At 34.9% G+C, this 18,055-nt stretch overlaps 1 protein-coding gene across 1 annotated transcript; it reads right to left on the bottom strand.

Moving 5' to 3' along the window:
• Window positions 1–2,759: 2,759 nt before the first annotated feature.
• Window positions 2,760–15,974, bottom strand: LOC104090527 (tryptophan--tRNA ligase, cytoplasmic-like). Its single transcript, XM_070188627.1, has 11 exons — window positions 15,611–15,974; window positions 15,327–15,512; window positions 14,593–14,644; window positions 14,443–14,508; window positions 13,911–13,997; window positions 8,103–8,195; window positions 6,379–6,459; window positions 4,279–4,350; window positions 4,001–4,069; window positions 3,746–3,856; window positions 2,760–3,144 (listed from the first exon to the last, which is right to left on the bottom strand). The coding sequence occupies exons 1-11, from the start codon at window positions 15,949–15,951 to the stop codon at window positions 3,094–3,096; spliced, it is 1,209 nt and encodes a 402-aa protein (XP_070044728.1). The 5' UTR covers window positions 15,952–15,974; the 3' UTR covers window positions 2,760–3,093.
• Window positions 15,975–18,055: the final 2,081 nt, after the last annotated feature.

The following is an 18,055-nucleotide window of genomic DNA, read 5'->3' as shown; positions in this document are numbered from 1 at the left end:
CAAGAGCCTAGTGGTAACAGTAAAAACTCAGCAAAGAACTTAGCGCCTTGCAACAACCAAGAGATTTTTCATACCTTATCAACTCTCATTATGTTTCCATTTGCTGCAACTACCAATTGAGGAGTAGTGGATTTAATAGGACACCTTAATTTTTCTACTAACTCTGAATCAATAAAATTATGAGAGCTTCCGGTGTCCACTAGTATATGCAGTGACTTCTTAGAATGGTAACCAATTACTCTTAAAGTTCTATACCCAAAAGATCCATTTAAGGCATGGATGGAGATCTCCACCCGCTTCATTGGTTAACTCAATTACAACCATTGTACCTCTAGTTCACCCACTACTTTTTCTACTGGCAATTGATCTCCCTCATACTCTTCTAATTCAAGTAGGTATAATTGTTTCAGATTCTTGCATTTGTGGCCAACTACATACTTCTCATTACATAAGTAACAAAGACCCTTATCTTTTTTTTCATTCATTCCTCCAAACTCAATGTCCTCTTGTTAAATTCCCTGGAGCTTGTAGAGTTACTATAATTGGGAGTTGGTAACAAGACCCTATTGTTGTTCCTTTGGTCTCCACTTCTTCTGGAGGAGTTTATCAGTGAATTTACCATAAGTGAGGGTTGTTTGATAGCAGCAAGATAAGCTTCTTGCATTCTGGCATTCTTATAGACTTGTGACAAAGTGGTGGGGTATGTGGTTTTTACTGCAATGTTCAATTCGTGTTTCAAACCATCAAGGAAACAACTGATGGCTTTTCTTCAGATAGATTGACCTTGGTGAGATGCCTTTCAAATACAGCTTGATACTCTTTGACATTATCTGCATGTCTAACCTTATTGAGTTATTCCGTAGGATCATAAAGTCCACTCCAAGCCTTTCCACCAAAGCCACCATATATCCGGTCCATGTAACAGGTTGGAGGTATTGTATGTACCTCATATACGCTAAATGCTACTAAATGACTTCTCCTTCCAACTACATTGCAACCACTTCCACTTTTTCTTCAACTGCAACCTTCTCCATATAGAAGAATTGTTCGATTTTGAACAACCAAGACATTAAATTTTCACTTGAGAATCTCAAAAATCCATTCAAGACCATCTATTGAAGTTTGAATTATGGTGATTGCAACTGGCATGGCTCTTTTCCCTCTGAAGTCTTCCATCAAATGGTTTATCCTCCTCTTGTAATGGAGTCTTATCTCTTCGATATTTTTCTAAAGTTACAATTTGTTCCTGTAAATCATGCACTTTTTGATCCAACCTTTTGAGGTTAGACACTTCTCCACCAATAACCCCAATATCAGAGATCAACTTCTCAGTTAATTCACGTAATTCTCCTACTTATGTCGAGGAATTCTTGTTCGATTGTGTTCATTTCGTCATTCTTTAGCCAAGAAAATGACTACTTTGATATCACAGATATCTCAATTGCAAGATTTTAATAGTGAATTCGAGAATTGAGCAGCTGAGTTAGGAGTTTTGCGGAGAAACTCAAAGATTACAGCTTATGGAGTGAATAAATTGTAATTGAGAGAAAGAGAGAATTGGGAGAGAAATTGTAATTGTATTTTCATTGATAATTGTAAAATGATACATTGTAATCCTTTTATGAATGAATACATGACTCCTTCTAGAAGATTCTTATTCCCAACCAACTAACTAACTAACTTCCTAACTAACTGCTAACTGAATTTGCTGAGCTGGAGCTTCCAACTTGAGCTGGCAGCGATCATGTTGTAATTGGTATATCAATTTTTATGCTAAGGTTTGTGTTGCTTGTTATAATTAGTAGCCAAGGATGGCAAGGGAATAAAAGAAAACCAAAGAGAGAGAAACCGCCACTGGAAAGACAATGAGGGAAAAAACAACTAATGAATTGCTACTTATAGAAATTTAAACTATTTTGGATAATGTAGAGTTTGGTCTCGTACTTAATATATTTCCTATATGTGAAAGGAAAAGGAGTTCCTTTACTAACCTCTCATAGATTTTTATTCTCGGTTGTCCCCCCTTTATATTCATTTCAATCTTATTCGTCTTCTCTATTTATCTTGTATTTTTTTACAAACGGTGTTTGCCTCTGTTTTTCAGTCAACTAAGAAGTTGTAGTCCGTATTAATATTTTTGTAATTTGATACAATGGTTGGAGTTTCTTTCATAGGTATCTTCTTATTGATACTGATATTCTCTCTTTTCTACGATGCAACATTATGATTTAATGATTAAAATAATCATGGGATCATTTTAGGCCATCTAATTTTAATGTGTTTAGGGGTCGGGACGTCTGTTCTAAAGACAAGTTGTGCAGGATTTAATATTGCAGAGATCAATAATACATAAATTGTAAGGATTAGTAATGCATGGATTAATTCTAGTTGAATATCTAATTAGATATCTACATTATATGCTTTGTCTAGTTTAAAATATTTGTTACCTTTCAAACAAAACAAAAAATTTGTTATCATTATGAGAGTTAGTTTTGTCATTTTAGCATTTTAACCCATGTATTACCAATACTCACATCATTATTACCCATTTTACCCTGCATCCAAATAATATTGATTCACACATAACTTGTGCATATTTTATTTTGCTATATTGCTAAAGAAATTTTCAAGAAGTTCCAGGACGTGCATCTTATAATTGCAGTAACTTTATGTAAAGGCAGAAAAATGCTCTCCAGAGTTCAAATAAACTAGCCAGAAAAACAAGACACTTCATTAAAAATAGGGAAAAGGGCCACAAATGCCAGACAAAAAGAGATACAAGGGATAAGAAAATAAATCATGTTAAAGTTACCACAAATCCATCTACCAAGCTGGGGTTGTGGTAGAAAATCTAGTACTTAACCAAACTTGAACCATTAGGGTCCTCAAAATGGTGTAAATTTCAACGAGTGTGGAAGAGTAATGCCACCTTCATGACTTTGTTTTTGCAAATATAACTGAAATTTACGAGTTATAAAAATACACGAAAAAAAGAAATTACAATTAAAGAAGAAACACCTCTCAGTAAATCGAGAGAAACAATGACTAGTTGCCTCAAGATAGAACATATCGACGTGACGAAAATTCCTCCATTCAGTTGAACATATTAGGAAGAGGTCTAACGGCCATGAAAGCATCTACCATCTGCAGGAAAGACCATTCAACAAGCAAGTAAATTAGTGGAATTGAAAACATAAAGAAATAGCAAGAAAAACATAGAGCACGTCGAATGAGAGAGAAGCATAAAAAGGAAAAAGGGATACAGTAATTTGGACCAGTAAAAGATGCACTAAAGAGGAACACTTTGAAAAAGAACCTCACAACCCCCTTAAGTTTTTTTATCCCTGAGCGCACATAATAGAAGAGGCAGCAAATTGAGTGTTGAAATAACTGTGAAGGCATGTCATGCTCATAAGAGGAGCAATTCACACCCTTGACATATCTAGTGACTTGTCCGAGGAAGAGTAAACAGTGAACACCACTCAGCAATAATGAGTTAGGTAAAGGATCCTATGTAGTTAAAGAAAATGGAGAACTGGCGCTAATTTCAATCTCTGTGTTCACTTAAGCTAGCAGACCAAGCTGTATTTTTTGGCCACTAAAGAGAAAATTATGTCATTTGAAATTGAGATAGTCAGGACAAATTGACTTGATAATCTAAGGGAATTTGAAATGGAGAATGAGTACTTCAAAATTCGGAAGAGCTAGTTCACTTCAGGTTACACCAGAAGTTACTGTGAGTTACCTCATCATTCACCAACGCCCTAGCCCGTCGATGTCTTTCAACTAGATCTGTTAGAACTTCAGTAAGCCTCTTTTTCACTTCACCCGTTAGCATACGTCCAGACCCATATTCCTGAAAGCGAGCGTACGACCATTATTGGTAACTTCAACTACTGGTTAGTCCTTGTGTGAACTAAATTAAACACCGAATGCTGGAGTTCTACCAATGAAAGTTTTGAATTGTAAAGAAATGAGATGACAAAATATGTACACTAACCTCTCTAATGCGTTCCAGCTCAGCATCATCGTCCAGGAAAAAGCCAAGATACTTAAATGGTATATCAACCTGGACAATATCCAAGATGAGAGGTTTTACTTTGCTTTCTTCCTTTTTCCCGTGGCTAAAGATGATACAAAATTATAGTGATCCAATCGAGAAGAGAACAGGCAGAGACAACCCGCAGTCTTAAGATGCTATATTCAGGCACATACAGTTATATTAATAGAAATGCAAGTCCTAGGAATTAGCTAGCGGGTCCATATGAATTTGGTTACCTCCAAGTTCGCTCCGTACTTTCTGTGCAACTCAATCGAGTCTTGCCCACCAGAGAATGCATATCTGTTTATCTGCACATAGTTACAATTTAAAGGGTCATTTATTCTGCTTTGTCGAGATAAGTTATTTAGCATAGAGTAATCAATCTGGATAATATCCATCTAGGAAACCTGTATAACAATTTCTAAAGGGAAGCAAACTCCAATAGCCTCAGTTTCCTGTTACCTAGCTCAAAATGACTAGTGGGACTGGACACTGGACTCCTATGCTAGGTCATAGCCCCCCCCCCCCCCCCGCCCAAAAAAAGCCCATATATTGATCGGATAATCTCAAACATCATATGAGGCTGCAAACAGAAGATTCAGTCAGTAAAATCCACAACTTCAGACTGTATAAAGGTGAAGGCAGCCCAAATTCAGACAGTGTAATTCAATTACAATTATTGTTAAAGGTCATCTACTATTTAGAAGCATCTTTATCATCAATTGTCTGATAAGGTTCTTCTCAAGAGTGCCCATCATAAATATCATTTTTACTCAATAGGTTGGAAAGCTTATCCCCACTTGTGGGATTACACTGGGCTTTTTGTTGTTGTAGTTGTTATAGGTTGGAAGCAATTCAATTACAATTATCAATGATAACAATAACAGAAAAAGAAAAAAAAACACTCATTCCACACTCTGTCCAACAGCTATAGTGAGTGCCCCAAAATCTCTTCAATTTGCTCACAAGGTATCAGCTAAATGAAACTAAAATTTCAACATAGTGCAGGTTCTTCATCTAAAAGGCATTGAAGGTCAAAATTCACTATCAAGCACAGCATCAACAATTGCTCGCATTTAAAGACAGGGAAACTTCTTAACATCTAGGATTGGAACCATAGAGTAACTTGACTAAATCCAAGTTCTCACCCTAGCTTCTTAACTTCTCCTCTATCTTAGCTTATTTTATTTTATTTATTTGTTTAATTAGTGGTAGCTGAAACCTGATCAGTAGCTAACCAAATGTTGAAATGGGTTAATTTTTTTTTGAGAAGTTAATAGATTTCATTATATTAAAAGATAGTCCTTAGCACAAAGACTGTGCTAAGGAGTAAAATCAGTGTTAAAAGGCCCAAAAAGTTGCAAAAACAATCTTGTAACAGCTACAAGGAACCAATGAGATCTACTAGAGAATCTACATCTTATACAAGGTCCCATGTTGAAATGGGTTATTAATCGGGTGTATGGAGATGGCGAGAGATTAGAGGTGGATTATTAATTGTTAAATCTTATTAACAGAGTTTATTAGGCAGAGAGGAATGTATTTTTCCTCATTGCTCTGTTGGATCCCTAGAGCACAGAGAAATGTGTGTTTCTTGGCATGGTTGGCAGCAAGGGGAGTGATTTTGACAGCGGAATATCTGAGAAAGAGGAGGATCACATATATCAGTTGGTGTTTCACGTGGAAAAGCTTGGGTGAAAATGCAGATCATCTCCTATTGCACTGTCAAGTGGCTACTCGTTTATGGAGGGTGGTCCTTAATTTGTTTGGGCTGGAATGGGTGATGTCAGGTACAGTAAAGGAAGCATTGCATAGTTGGGCTCATAGGAGGGGAAAGAGAAGTCCGAGGGCTTGGATTCTTGCCCCATTAGCAATCATGTGGTTATTTGGAAAGAGAGAAATAGGAGGGCTTTTGAAGGGGTGGAACAAGATTTTGTAAAATTGCAAAGTAGTCTTTTGTTTATAGTTTCTTTTTGGTGTACTTATGAGATCCCAACTTGTATAGAGGATAGGACCTCTTTTATTGAGAATCATATTTCGGTGTAGGTTCTCTTCTTTTTGGTATACAGCTTGTATATGGGGCTTCCCCAATTGTAATGAAATTATTTACCTTTATAAAAAAAATCTGTACAATGTGTTAGATACCAAAAGTAAGAGAGCATCAAAAGAACAAAAGCATATCCTTCCTAAGCATGTAGGGGTTCTAACAAATCTAGAACTGCTAACTCATTATATGGTGATGAATGTGAGATGTGTAAAGTATATTTTTTCGGAAGGAATTATTTTCTGAGAAGGTGTGTAATAATATAGTTCACATCATATAAAAAAAAAAAAACCTTGTTTTTTATCTCTTTTACTGAATCGGTCACATAAATGGCAGAATTTGGATCACTAGCAGACATTTTTCCATTCTCCCCCTGCAAATGTTCAACAAAATGTAGAATATTAACAGAAAGGCAATGCAGGAGAATTTTTACAAGTGACACATTAAAAATCAGAAGCTGAAACATGTGTGCACAAACTATTTTGACAAGTAACAAGGATGGGAAACAGTTGTATTTCTACTTATTTGGAATCAGACAGATTACAGGCATGGAGGTGGGCACATCAGAAAAAGAAAAGAGATGAAATGAAATAACCGTTATATAGTTAGTAATCCATTTCATTTAAGTTGGAACTCAAGAATCATCTACAATTGCACTAATTAAGAACCAAACTCCACTAAGAAGAGCGTGAAAGTGGTAAAAAGAAAGGGAAAAATGAAAAAAAAAAATATAGATTTTATTTTGACATTTTGGAAATGTGAAAGATGATTTATTAGCCAACACACACTTCCACCTGTTAGTAGAAGACAACATTTATATGGAGACTATTTGCAATATGGACAACAATGGTTCTAGCAAACAGTGTTCCAACTAGGACGAATCCTTTGTGAAAAAGTTATTGAAGATGTGGGGCTTTGCTTGACTGAATTGAACATCTAACAAGGAAATTCTTTCTTGAGTTTCCTTGGGGACTGTCTTCCACAGGCTTTATGGAATTTTCATTAAACAGTTTTTTGTAATCCAGAACTAACATTCTGAATAGATTAGCTTAGTCTCTTATTTTGTAACTTGTTAGCTTCCTGCTATAGCACAGACAAATGTAATGAAGCTAACAACACCTCTTTTGTACAATTTGCATCTTCTTGATGCCAGCAATGAATCTACTTACTTCATCAACAAAAAAAAAAGAAAGATTAATATCGATTGAGAAGTTGATGTGTCTTATGGTAAGCTTAAATGTTTTTATCTTCTTTGCATATCAATTCTATGCAGGAGGCAACTAGTTTTCCTAGTCGAGAAATACTTCTCTAGCATGAAGAATCACGATCCAGATGCTAGGCACAAGCAGAATTCCAGGGAGAGAATAAAGCTTTCAGGAATGCTGCATTACTCGGTCTATACAAAAATTAAATAAATAAATTAACAAACTAGAATTATGTTTTACAGGTCTAAGACCAAAATATGATACATTTATTGGTCTATAAGCTATGACGAAGCACATGCAGTGAACTGTATTTTTTTGTCAATCAGAAAGATGAGAAGTTAACAGTTCCAACTTAGATCTTAGATGCTGAAATACTCGTATATAATCAGAATGAAGCACCAAAGCAGAACATAACTTTCATTTGTAAGAAATTAGGGTCTAAAGACTGTCGCAGCTCAAAAGGATCATACCACAGGGCACTGGCAGGTGCTTTAGATTCCAGAATGATGGGTACGTGAGAATGATGGGTATGTGAGAATGATGGGCGATAATGATTCTATCTAACTGTTTGATTATTGATGACGCAATATCTTTTTTTAATTATAGTAGTGTCCGGGCCAGCTTGCAGCCAGAAAAGTTAAAACCTTGTACCAACAAGAAATTGAGGACATATAAATAAATGTCATAGAACAAATAACTAATTAATTGTAAAAGGTGAAGTCACAGAAGCATCATCGTAGTGAAACTTCATTGTAAATTTGTAACAGAATTAATATTGTTCAGTCACTGGTCTATAAGGAAGGAAAAAAACCTGAAGGGCGGGAAAGAAAGATGATTCAATCAAAGCAGGCTTGTGATAACCTATCCGGGGAGCGACATCTCGAGTCATTCGGAAATAAGGATCCTGAAAAATCATTTACCGATGTTAGTTTTAGCTTTTCAGTAGAAAAGGAGGGGGGGGGGATCTATGTATAAAAAAGATCATGGCAGACATTGCAGAGAGAAAAAAAGAAAGAAATGAAGCAGCAAAAACCCAGCATGATTCCATCTTTTTTTTAAGTAACATGATATTGTCTATCTATCATCTAACCAGTTTAATTTCAAGCAAACTAGAAGATTTCCGACTTATGTGACCTACTTAATTAAGCAGATCTACATCAAAGCTTGAACTTGCTAAATGATGTATCAATAAGCACAGCCCATGAACTAGCCAATTTACAATTGTTAAAGAGTATTAGAGCGTAACTGTAAGGTTAAGAAGTATAGTTGAATCAACAGTTTCACACTTAAAAAATTAATCCTTTTCCGAATCAGGGAGACAAGCAACATAGTTTACAATTCTTGAGCAGAGATCAACCAAAGATCGTACTTGTATTAGAAAAAGCATTAAACCATCTCTCTGGTTTTCATTTTGTTTTACCGCCACAGAGACAAAAAAGAAACGTTACTCTGTATTTGATCAATGTTCATCTTATATGATCTCGTATTTACAACAATTCTTTGTCTACCAACTTCTAGAAAAATATAACGAGACAATAACTTGAATCCTAGAAATATTATACCATCATTTGAACAGGAATATGACATGGCCCATCCGGCATTTTCCTTTGACAAGTCAAATATCTTTAGTAGAACATGTTGAAGAGCATCATCTATCCGGTCAATTCAGTTCCAAACTTGGAAGAGCTTGCGGAAGTAATGTGTGGTAAAGTGGGCTCTTTCCCTAAAACATATCTTGGGTCTTCCACTGGGAGCTAGACACAAAGCTCTAGGTATTTGGAATGAAGTAATTGAAAATTTTGAAAACAAATTGGCTTCCTGGAAAATGCAGTATCTCTCTTTGGGTGGTAGAATTACACTCATCAACAGTGTGTTGGATAGCATTCCTACCTACTTCTTGTCCCTGTTTCCAATCCCAGCAAAGGTCCATAGGAGACTTGATCAATTAAGGAGAGATTTTCTATGGGAAGGAAATAGTTAAACTCACAAATTCCATCCGGTTAAATGGCCTCCCCAAAGTGCATGGAGGGCTAGGAATAAAATATCTCACTTTACACAACAAGAGTTTGTTAATGAAATGGCACCGGAGGTACAACATGGACAACACTGGGCTGTGGAAAGTTGTAATACAAGTAAAATATGGGGTGGCAAATAACTGGTGTACTAGACAGAGTAGACTGCCACATGGTTCTAAGCCATGGAAACACATTTCAAAGTTATGGGGTGACTTAGTGTTGTGAAGAGCGTGAAGCGAGGAAAAGCGACAACCCCCATTTCACGAGAAGCGAAGCACTCGCTTTTTTGAAGTGAAGCGGAATTTTAAAAAAATAAATAAATAAATACTGTTTTGAAGGAATGCTTTCAATTCTTCCTTCACATGCGACAAAACTTTAGGACAAGATGCGACATTTGGATCACCGCCGATTAGATGCGCTTTTTGACGATAGATTCCCCCATTTGAAATCCTATCACAAAAAAGACATCTAATGGCCATCTTGTTGGTCTCGCTAACTCCTTCAGAGTAAGCCCAAGCCGGGTCTTTCCTATCTTCTTTTGGCGCCATTAAAAGAACAACTACATAAACCATAAGGCAATCAGAACTAAGAATAAAGGATGTAAAAAATTAGATGAATTCTCTGTTAAAAACTGGAAAAATTGGTCTGAAAAAAATTCGCCAACATTTCGCGGCTTTTTGGAAGTTCAGAAAGAAAAAGAAAAAGAAAAAGGAAAATCAGAAGTTCAGAACATACCTGTTGAAGTCTTGAACTTGAAGTTGAAGAAGAAGAAGAAGAAGAACAATAACAACAACCCTAGTTGATGCTTTGAGATTCTTTCAGAAATCAGAAGAAGATGAAGAAAAAATCGCTGCGGTTGGAAGTTGAAGAACCCTAGTCGCTGCTGTTGAAGATGTCCTGACTAGTGTTTAATCCAAAAAACTCGTTTTTAATAAAATAGGGTTGGGTATTTTAAAACAAAGAAGCGGGCGCTTCTTCGCTTTCCCCGCTTCTCGCTTTTTTCAGAGAAGCGGTCGCTTTTACTGACCTGAGTCGCTTCACCTTGCTGAAGGGTGATACAAGACTGAAATTGCAATGAAGAAAACTAAAGCTACAACTAAGAAAAGAAAGAAAACTAGGGCAAAAAGTACAGGTTAATTTCATTCATAACTTTCCTCTACTGATTTACAAGTTAAATACAGCATAGGTAGTGGAGGGACTAAAACTAATAGAAGGAAACTTACAAGCTAAAATGTAAACAACATAACTAGTTGGACAAATGTGGAATAAAAAAGATCTAATGGTGTAATTAATAATATCAGCAACTCCACATCAGTAGCATCTTCCAACTCATAGCAGTAGCATATCGTATCAGATCCCTCCCCTTAAAATCACCCTTGTCCTCAAGGGTGGTAATTCCACCGGAATCAAATGGGAATTTTGACGAATCATAAAAAACTGGGAGACTTTGAATCCTAGCTGCAAAAGGCCACAATATTCCTTCCAAAGGCAGTAGCTGCAAGCTATGAACAACAGTGGCAAGTTGGCAAAATTGTGTACTATTCCCCTTCAGCAATGTTTTAATACCAAGTGGAATACAAGATTTCTCATAATTTTGACATGGTAACTTCAGCAACAAGAGAAATAACCTCAACTTCTTGGTACTAGCATTATCAACTGTAATTTCAGTGTCCTTGTCATGAAACAACTCAGCAAGATTACCTATAACTTCAGTATTAATCAGAGCAATTGTAGGCTGGTGCTTTTGACAGTGATGAAGTCCAAGAAACTGAAATTTCATGTTCTCACAAGTGATAGCAATGAAATGCACCTCCACTCCTGTAGTTCCTATTTGCTCAAGAGCTTTTGCTGCATCAAAAACAGTTGCAGTCACTCTCATGTCAAAGTTCATTAGCTCAAGCAAACAAGCAGGTCCGATCTCAATGTTGTGGCCACCATTGTCAAAAACCAATCTCTTTCCAACCATTAATACTCTTTCCTCCACAATGGCTTGCACTCCTGTATGTATTAACTGAACATTAAAATTACTCCATTTGATATCTCCAACATAGTATTCATGTATGAAATTCTTGACTGCCTTCACTGCAGCCAACCAAGAGTTCTCATGTTTATAACCCCATACAACACAAAGAAAATTGAATATCAAAGGAAGCTTAGATACATAGAAGTGCCTGCCAAGTGAACCTTCTCTTCTCATCCCAATGTAGAGCAAGCACACAGAGAATATCATCTTCATCTTCTTCACCGAGTGGATATCATCACTTTGTTCTTTCATAGTCATCAATAGTTCATTTAAATAAGAAGATACAAAGGGCCTTTTACTCAACTGAACATCAAGTACTTCATATTCCTTGTGCTGATTTTCACCAACAGTTGCCTCTAAGTAATCCATAATGCCAATTATCTTTGAACGATAAGTAGCTAAGAGGATCACCATGCACACCTCATAACTCACTCTAAGACTTATCCATAAGCCCACATGAGTTATTAATACACCAAGAACCTTCTGTGTTGAATAACTGGAGTATAAACCTTCAGTTGGAATGACAATTAACATAAAGGTGTGCTCACCATTATACAAGAATTGTGACTGAACAGAAGAGTTAAGCACACAGCTTCTGTTAACCACAGTACTTAGACTGTCCACTTGAACAAAAGAATAAAATGCACCAAGAAAAAATTTAGCCGCATAGCAAGAGGCACTGAATAGAAGCCTATCATCATTGATGAGACCCTTTTCCTCCCCTTTTCTTGTGAATTGTTCACGCAGCCCGGCAGAGGTAACCTCGTACACAGAGGTTGCACCAACTCTCCTATCTTCTCCATATCCAATGCCATCTCTTCAGAAATACCCACAGAGCAGGTTCGATGCTCTGATACCACTGATACAAGACTGAAATTGCAGTGAAGAAAACTAAAGCTACAACTAAGAAAAAAAGGAAAACTAGGGCAAAAAGTAAAGGTTAATTTCATTCATAACTTTCCTCTACTGATTTACAAGTTAAATACAGCATAGGTAGTGGAGGGACTAAAACTAATAAAAGGAAACTTACAAGCTAAAATGTAAACAACATAACTAGTTGGACTAATGTGGAATAAAAAAGATCTAATGGTGTAATTAATAATATCAGCAACTCCACATCATTAGCATCTTCCAACTCATAGCAATAGCATATCGTATCAAAGCGCTGCCCTTCACGCATCGCATCGCTTCTCTCTTAAAACGAGGAAGCGGGCGCGTTTTTAAACACTAGGGTGACTTCCAACTCAAGTCATCACTCAAGCTTGAGAATTCTCATATTTCTTTCTGGAAAGACAGATGGTTAGGGACAGAGATCCTGAAAGACGAACACCCAAGTCTATTTTTACTGGCCAGCAACAAGGAATCCACTATTGGCAAGATAACGCATGGGCACTGCAATTCAGAAGAGATATCCAAAACTGAGAACTAAATGACCTGCTGAGATTGCTTTCAAAATTATCAAATGTTAAGGTCAACCCTCAGGTGAAGGACAAGCTGGAATGGGGGGATTCCAAAGATAGAACCTATATTGTCAAAAGAGGATATGACAATCTATGCTCCAATAAAGAGCTGATTGACAAATGGCCATGGAAGCTTATATGGAGAACCAAACTCCCTATAAAAGTAATTGGTTTTATCTGGGCAAGCCTGTATGAAGCCTGCCTCACTCAAGACAACCTCAGTAGAAGAAGCATTCCGACAGTGAAAAGATGTTTTATGTTTTATGTGCCAGGAGGAATTTGAGAGTGTGAGACATCTGTTTCTCATTGCACAGTAGCAACTGACATATGGAACATGTTTTTATCAGTTTTGGACTTGATTGGGTCATGCCTTACAGTATCAAGGATGCTTATGAGAGTTGGTGCTCATGGAGAGTTGGGAAATCCATCAAGAAAACTTAGCAAATGGTGCCTGCTTCTATTTTTTGGTGCATCTGCAATGAGAGAAATCGTAAATGTTTTGATGGGATTTCAACTCCTAATCACTCTCTTAAAGCAACTTGTCTAATTAATTTATTTAGTTGGTTCAAACAGGCCCTAGTTTTGAATTTTTTTTGGATTGTGTCTGCTCCTTAATTATGCAGTAAGTTTTTGTATATGAGCAGCCACAATTTTGTTGTATATTTTTCGCAATGCATCTTCTTGATGTCATTTAATGAAATTATCTTACTACTTCATTAAAATAAGATATCACATAAAGATGTTGCCAACTTAACAGTAGTGCAGAATGTGTACAATCAATAAAAGCCTCTCAATAAAACATATAAATCAAAGAAGAACTCTTTACATGAGCTCAATGCTTTCTATCATAGTGGAGTTTATAATTAGGATATTATGAGGAGATCCTTGTGCCAATCAAGGTTGCTTCTAATGATTGGGAAATAACCATCACTCTCAGACAAAAGACATCCATCCGACTATATAACCAAAACTATTTTGTTGACAACAAAACATATTGCTCCACTTTATAATAATTGCAAAACAAATTGCTTAATCATTCAAACATAATTAAAAATTTGAAGGAAGCACAGGTCAAAAAAATTGAAGAAATCTGACAAAGAAATATAGGAGCAAGAACAAACCTGGTCTATGGCACATGGAATCAGGCAGCGAATGTTATCATTGCCAGAAAACAGATGAGGAAATGAACTTGGGAAGGATGGAACAGCCTGCAAATTTGTAATTCAACTGTCTAAGTTTCACTATCATTCTAAACCAAATTCAAATTCCTCAATTTTGAGCCGAGGACAAGTCCATATAAATTCAAAGGCTACTATTCCAACTTCTTCAGGCTCTCAACTTATCTATTTGACATGAAAATAAGAAAACAAATGCGAAACATAAGGCACATACTTCACTAACTTTGGTATTATAACAAAATCTAAAACAAAGTTAGAGTAAGTTAATAGACATACTATGGCTATCACATGGATAAGGTATACTATTCCAACTTCTTCAGGCTCTCAACTTATCTATTTGACATGAAAATAAGAAAACAAATACGAAACATAAGGCACATATACTTCACTAACTTTGGTATTATAACAAAATCTAAAAAAAAAGTTAGAGTAAATTAATAGACAGACAATGGCTATCACATTGAGGAGTAGGCACCTGAACTGGTGGAAAACTAACTTTCCCAATGTGATCTTCACCTGTGAAACCAAAAATGCCAACCACCTGAAAAACAAACCGCATAGCGTAATAGGTCAAAAGCCTTTTTACATAAGATGCTCCTGTAGATGTAAAGTAAGCAGTAATCACCTTATTGTATGTGACACATTTTGCAACCTTCACCATGTTCTTGTAAAAGGCACTGTGCAAAAAGTTCTTGTTAGAAACGGACCATAAAACTATGTAAATACAACTCTTGGAGCTGTACACACAAAGCAAAAAGAAAACACAAGTTGATTGCATCCTTGTACGACTACGACCACTTAAATTCTACTTATGACAACAACAACAACCCGGTGGAATCCCACAAGTGGGGTCTAGGGAGGGTAATCTGTACGCACACCTTTACCTCTACCTCATAAAGGTGTAGAGGCTGTTTCCGATAGACCCTCGGCTCAAAATTAAATTCTACTTATGACATACCATGTAAAGCTAAAATTATCATTCTAAAAGGCAACTTTCAGTCTAATCACTTTCATAGCAACAAATGTAAACATGAAAACCAAATAACATATTCACCTCCTCTCCCCGCCCCCTAAAGAAAAAATATTGATACATTGAGGACACTTTCCATAAAAAATATCCCAACTCTCATGTCATGCTTTATCAGTTGCTTCAATCATCTGTTAGACATTATTTTCAACTTTTTAACTCAAAATATCACCAAAACAGTATCTTTATACTGTATACAACTCCTTGTATGATTACCATATATATTCTTGCTTACCTACTAAACACTGAGAAATATCAAAAAAGGATTCTCAAGATAAACAACTTCCGTAAGAGTACCAAAACACAATGGGGAAAAAAACAAAGTTACTTACCCACCAACATAATCGAAATCAGAGAAAATGAAAGTCTTGGAAACATCAAATCCACAAGCTATAATATCTTTAGCATTCTCACGAGCAAGTCTTTGGCTTTCTTCCACTGACAAATTCTTCCACATACATTTCTCATCATCTGTCAATTGTATTACTAGCGGCACCTTAAATGCATCCTGCAAATATCTAAACACAACAAAAACAAAATAAATTCACACACAAAAAAGAAAAAAACTTCTTTCTAAAAAAAATTGCAAACACGTCCTCCCGTTTAATTTTATTACTTTGTGAACATGAAGGGGATAAGGTGACCCAAATGCAAGGCTTCAGAAGAAGGTCCTCTGCCTGTGTATAAATAGAACTTTTGCCCTTTTTCATAAGCACCCAATATATCGTTGAAATCACGATGAGCGAAGAAAACTCCGCGGCGGAGAAAAACGTGAGCCGGCCGATTCGTGAGGCGTTGAACACGCTGGATTAAGGAGTCGTCGAGCCTCTGACAACCGAATTTATCGATTAATTTTTCGTAGTCAATCTTGCCGCCGTCTTTTGCTGATACTTCCCACGGGTTCACTACTTGCTCCTCGTCTTCCACCACCTCTTTCGCCTCCTCCCTTTTCTCCATATTTAAGAAGGTTTTTAAGTGTCACGAACTAAACCTGTAGGGGGAATAGGGTGTGTCATAAACTTTGTTATAATATAAATGTCAAAGGGTCAAATATAACTCTACTTTGGAAGCCTTGCATTTGGGTACACGTGAGGTAAATTGCAAACAAGATTTAATCATGGTCATTCTAAATATCTCATAATCTATATTTATATTATATTAAAAACACGAATAAACTTACCGAAATGTCGTTTCTATTTTTTCCCTTGAAAAACTAATTCCAGTTTGGACAATATAGTAATTTAAGTTATTTTTCTAATATATAGGTATAGTTATTTAATTATTTCTCTAATATTTAGGACTTAGAAATTAACTAAATATGCATATTAAATCTTTCCTTATTTGAACTATTATATATGCGAAAATTCTAATATTTAAGGTTTAAATTAATTAAAAATTTACCTGTATAAATTCTGTTCCTATTTGAACAAATAACTAAATTTGGAAGTTACCTTCAGGGATGTGAATAAGGGGATGCTATTGATTTATGAAACAAAATATAGACCATATTTAGATGTAATTATAAAACCTTAAAATTGTAAAACTAGAACTTTAGGAGACAAATTGGTAGAAATTTTTTTGTTTTATAACAATATTGATTTCAGCATATTTTTCTCTATTTCTATCTAGATCTTTAGCAACCAACTTATAAAAAAAAATTCTGCATTTTTCTTTCGTACTTTGACACCGAAGAATTGATATTTTCTTACGAAACGATTACAGATTTCCTTTAAAACCTACATTCTTTAAAGTTACAGAAATTTAAATTTCCAATGGACTACAACATACGTTGGACATTGAAGTCAATTAAAAATTTCTCAGAACTATTGGTGCTAAAAAAAGTAATATATATATATATATTATTTTATTTTATTTAAAAAAAAAAATCCCTTGCGGTCGCTCTGTTATAAGTTTAGTTTTAGTATAGCTTTTACAAAAATAATATCATATATTTTCTGTACTTATAATGTAATATGCACTTATAAATCCATTGTCTTGGCATATACTCTTTTAAAATAATATACGTGAGATGATACGTGCCTTTTTTATCCTTTAAAAATAAATTTTATATATTGCCAAAAAAAAAAATATTGACAAAATTATAATTTAAATTATTTTTTAAATATTTAAGTCTTTAAAATTAACTAAAATTTTGCTTATTCAAGTGTTCCTTATTTGAATTAATATGTAAGAAGACCTAATATTTATGATTATAAAATCAATCAAAGCTCATCTTATATAAACTTGTTGCTAGAATTTTAGTACCATAATTTTATTCTTTCTAGGACAGCCAAAGAACTTACTAAAAATTGGTATTTTTAAGTTTAATAAATTGTTACTTCCATGCTACTTTGTAATTTATTTAGGTTTAGACATTTAGTTTGTTTTGTGTATATTTAGGGCATTGCACGTTATACATGGCAAAATAATATTACGCTTAAAATTGCAAGAGCTACTAAATAATTTAATTTTATTAAAAAAAATACCTTAACATACTCAAAATACATCAAGCAGACATATATTCTCAGAAAAATGTATATTAAGTTTAATTTTGTTCCTAATAGAAAATATTACTTCTTCTATGTTTGAATATTCCTTTTCATAGAATTACAACCAATTCATTTTATTATCTTAATAAAAACAAAAAATATAGTGCAAGACCAATTGAAAATTATAACTAAAATCGATAATGTCTGTTGGCACTCTTTTGATATTCCTTATTCTTAATTATGGATTTACAGACGACCATAGAATTAAAATAAATTAATTCTATATAATTGATTATCTTAGTAAAAATAAAAAATAAAAATAGAAAAATATTTTGTTTGTAGCAACTTGTTTGCCATATTTTTTGTGGAGTTCAACTATTGTTTTCTCGATCAATGCATCTTATATTCTTATTACTTTACTGATTTATTTTTTTATTAATTAAAACTTTAATAATATATATAAATAAAAATAATTATTATTTTCCTTCATAATTACACTTAAATATTTTTAAATTGGGATGAGCTAATATAAGAATCTGAAAAAAGGTGAAGAATTATTCCTTTAGTGTGGA

Source organism: Nicotiana tomentosiformis, chromosome 11 (genome assembly GCF_000390325.3).
Source record: "Nicotiana tomentosiformis chromosome 11, ASM39032v3, whole genome shotgun sequence".
NCBI classification, from domain to species: Eukaryota; Viridiplantae; Streptophyta; class Magnoliopsida; order Solanales; family Solanaceae; genus Nicotiana; species Nicotiana tomentosiformis.
Note: the sequence above shows the minus strand (reverse complement) of the source record. Positions and strands in the feature narration are given on the sequence as shown.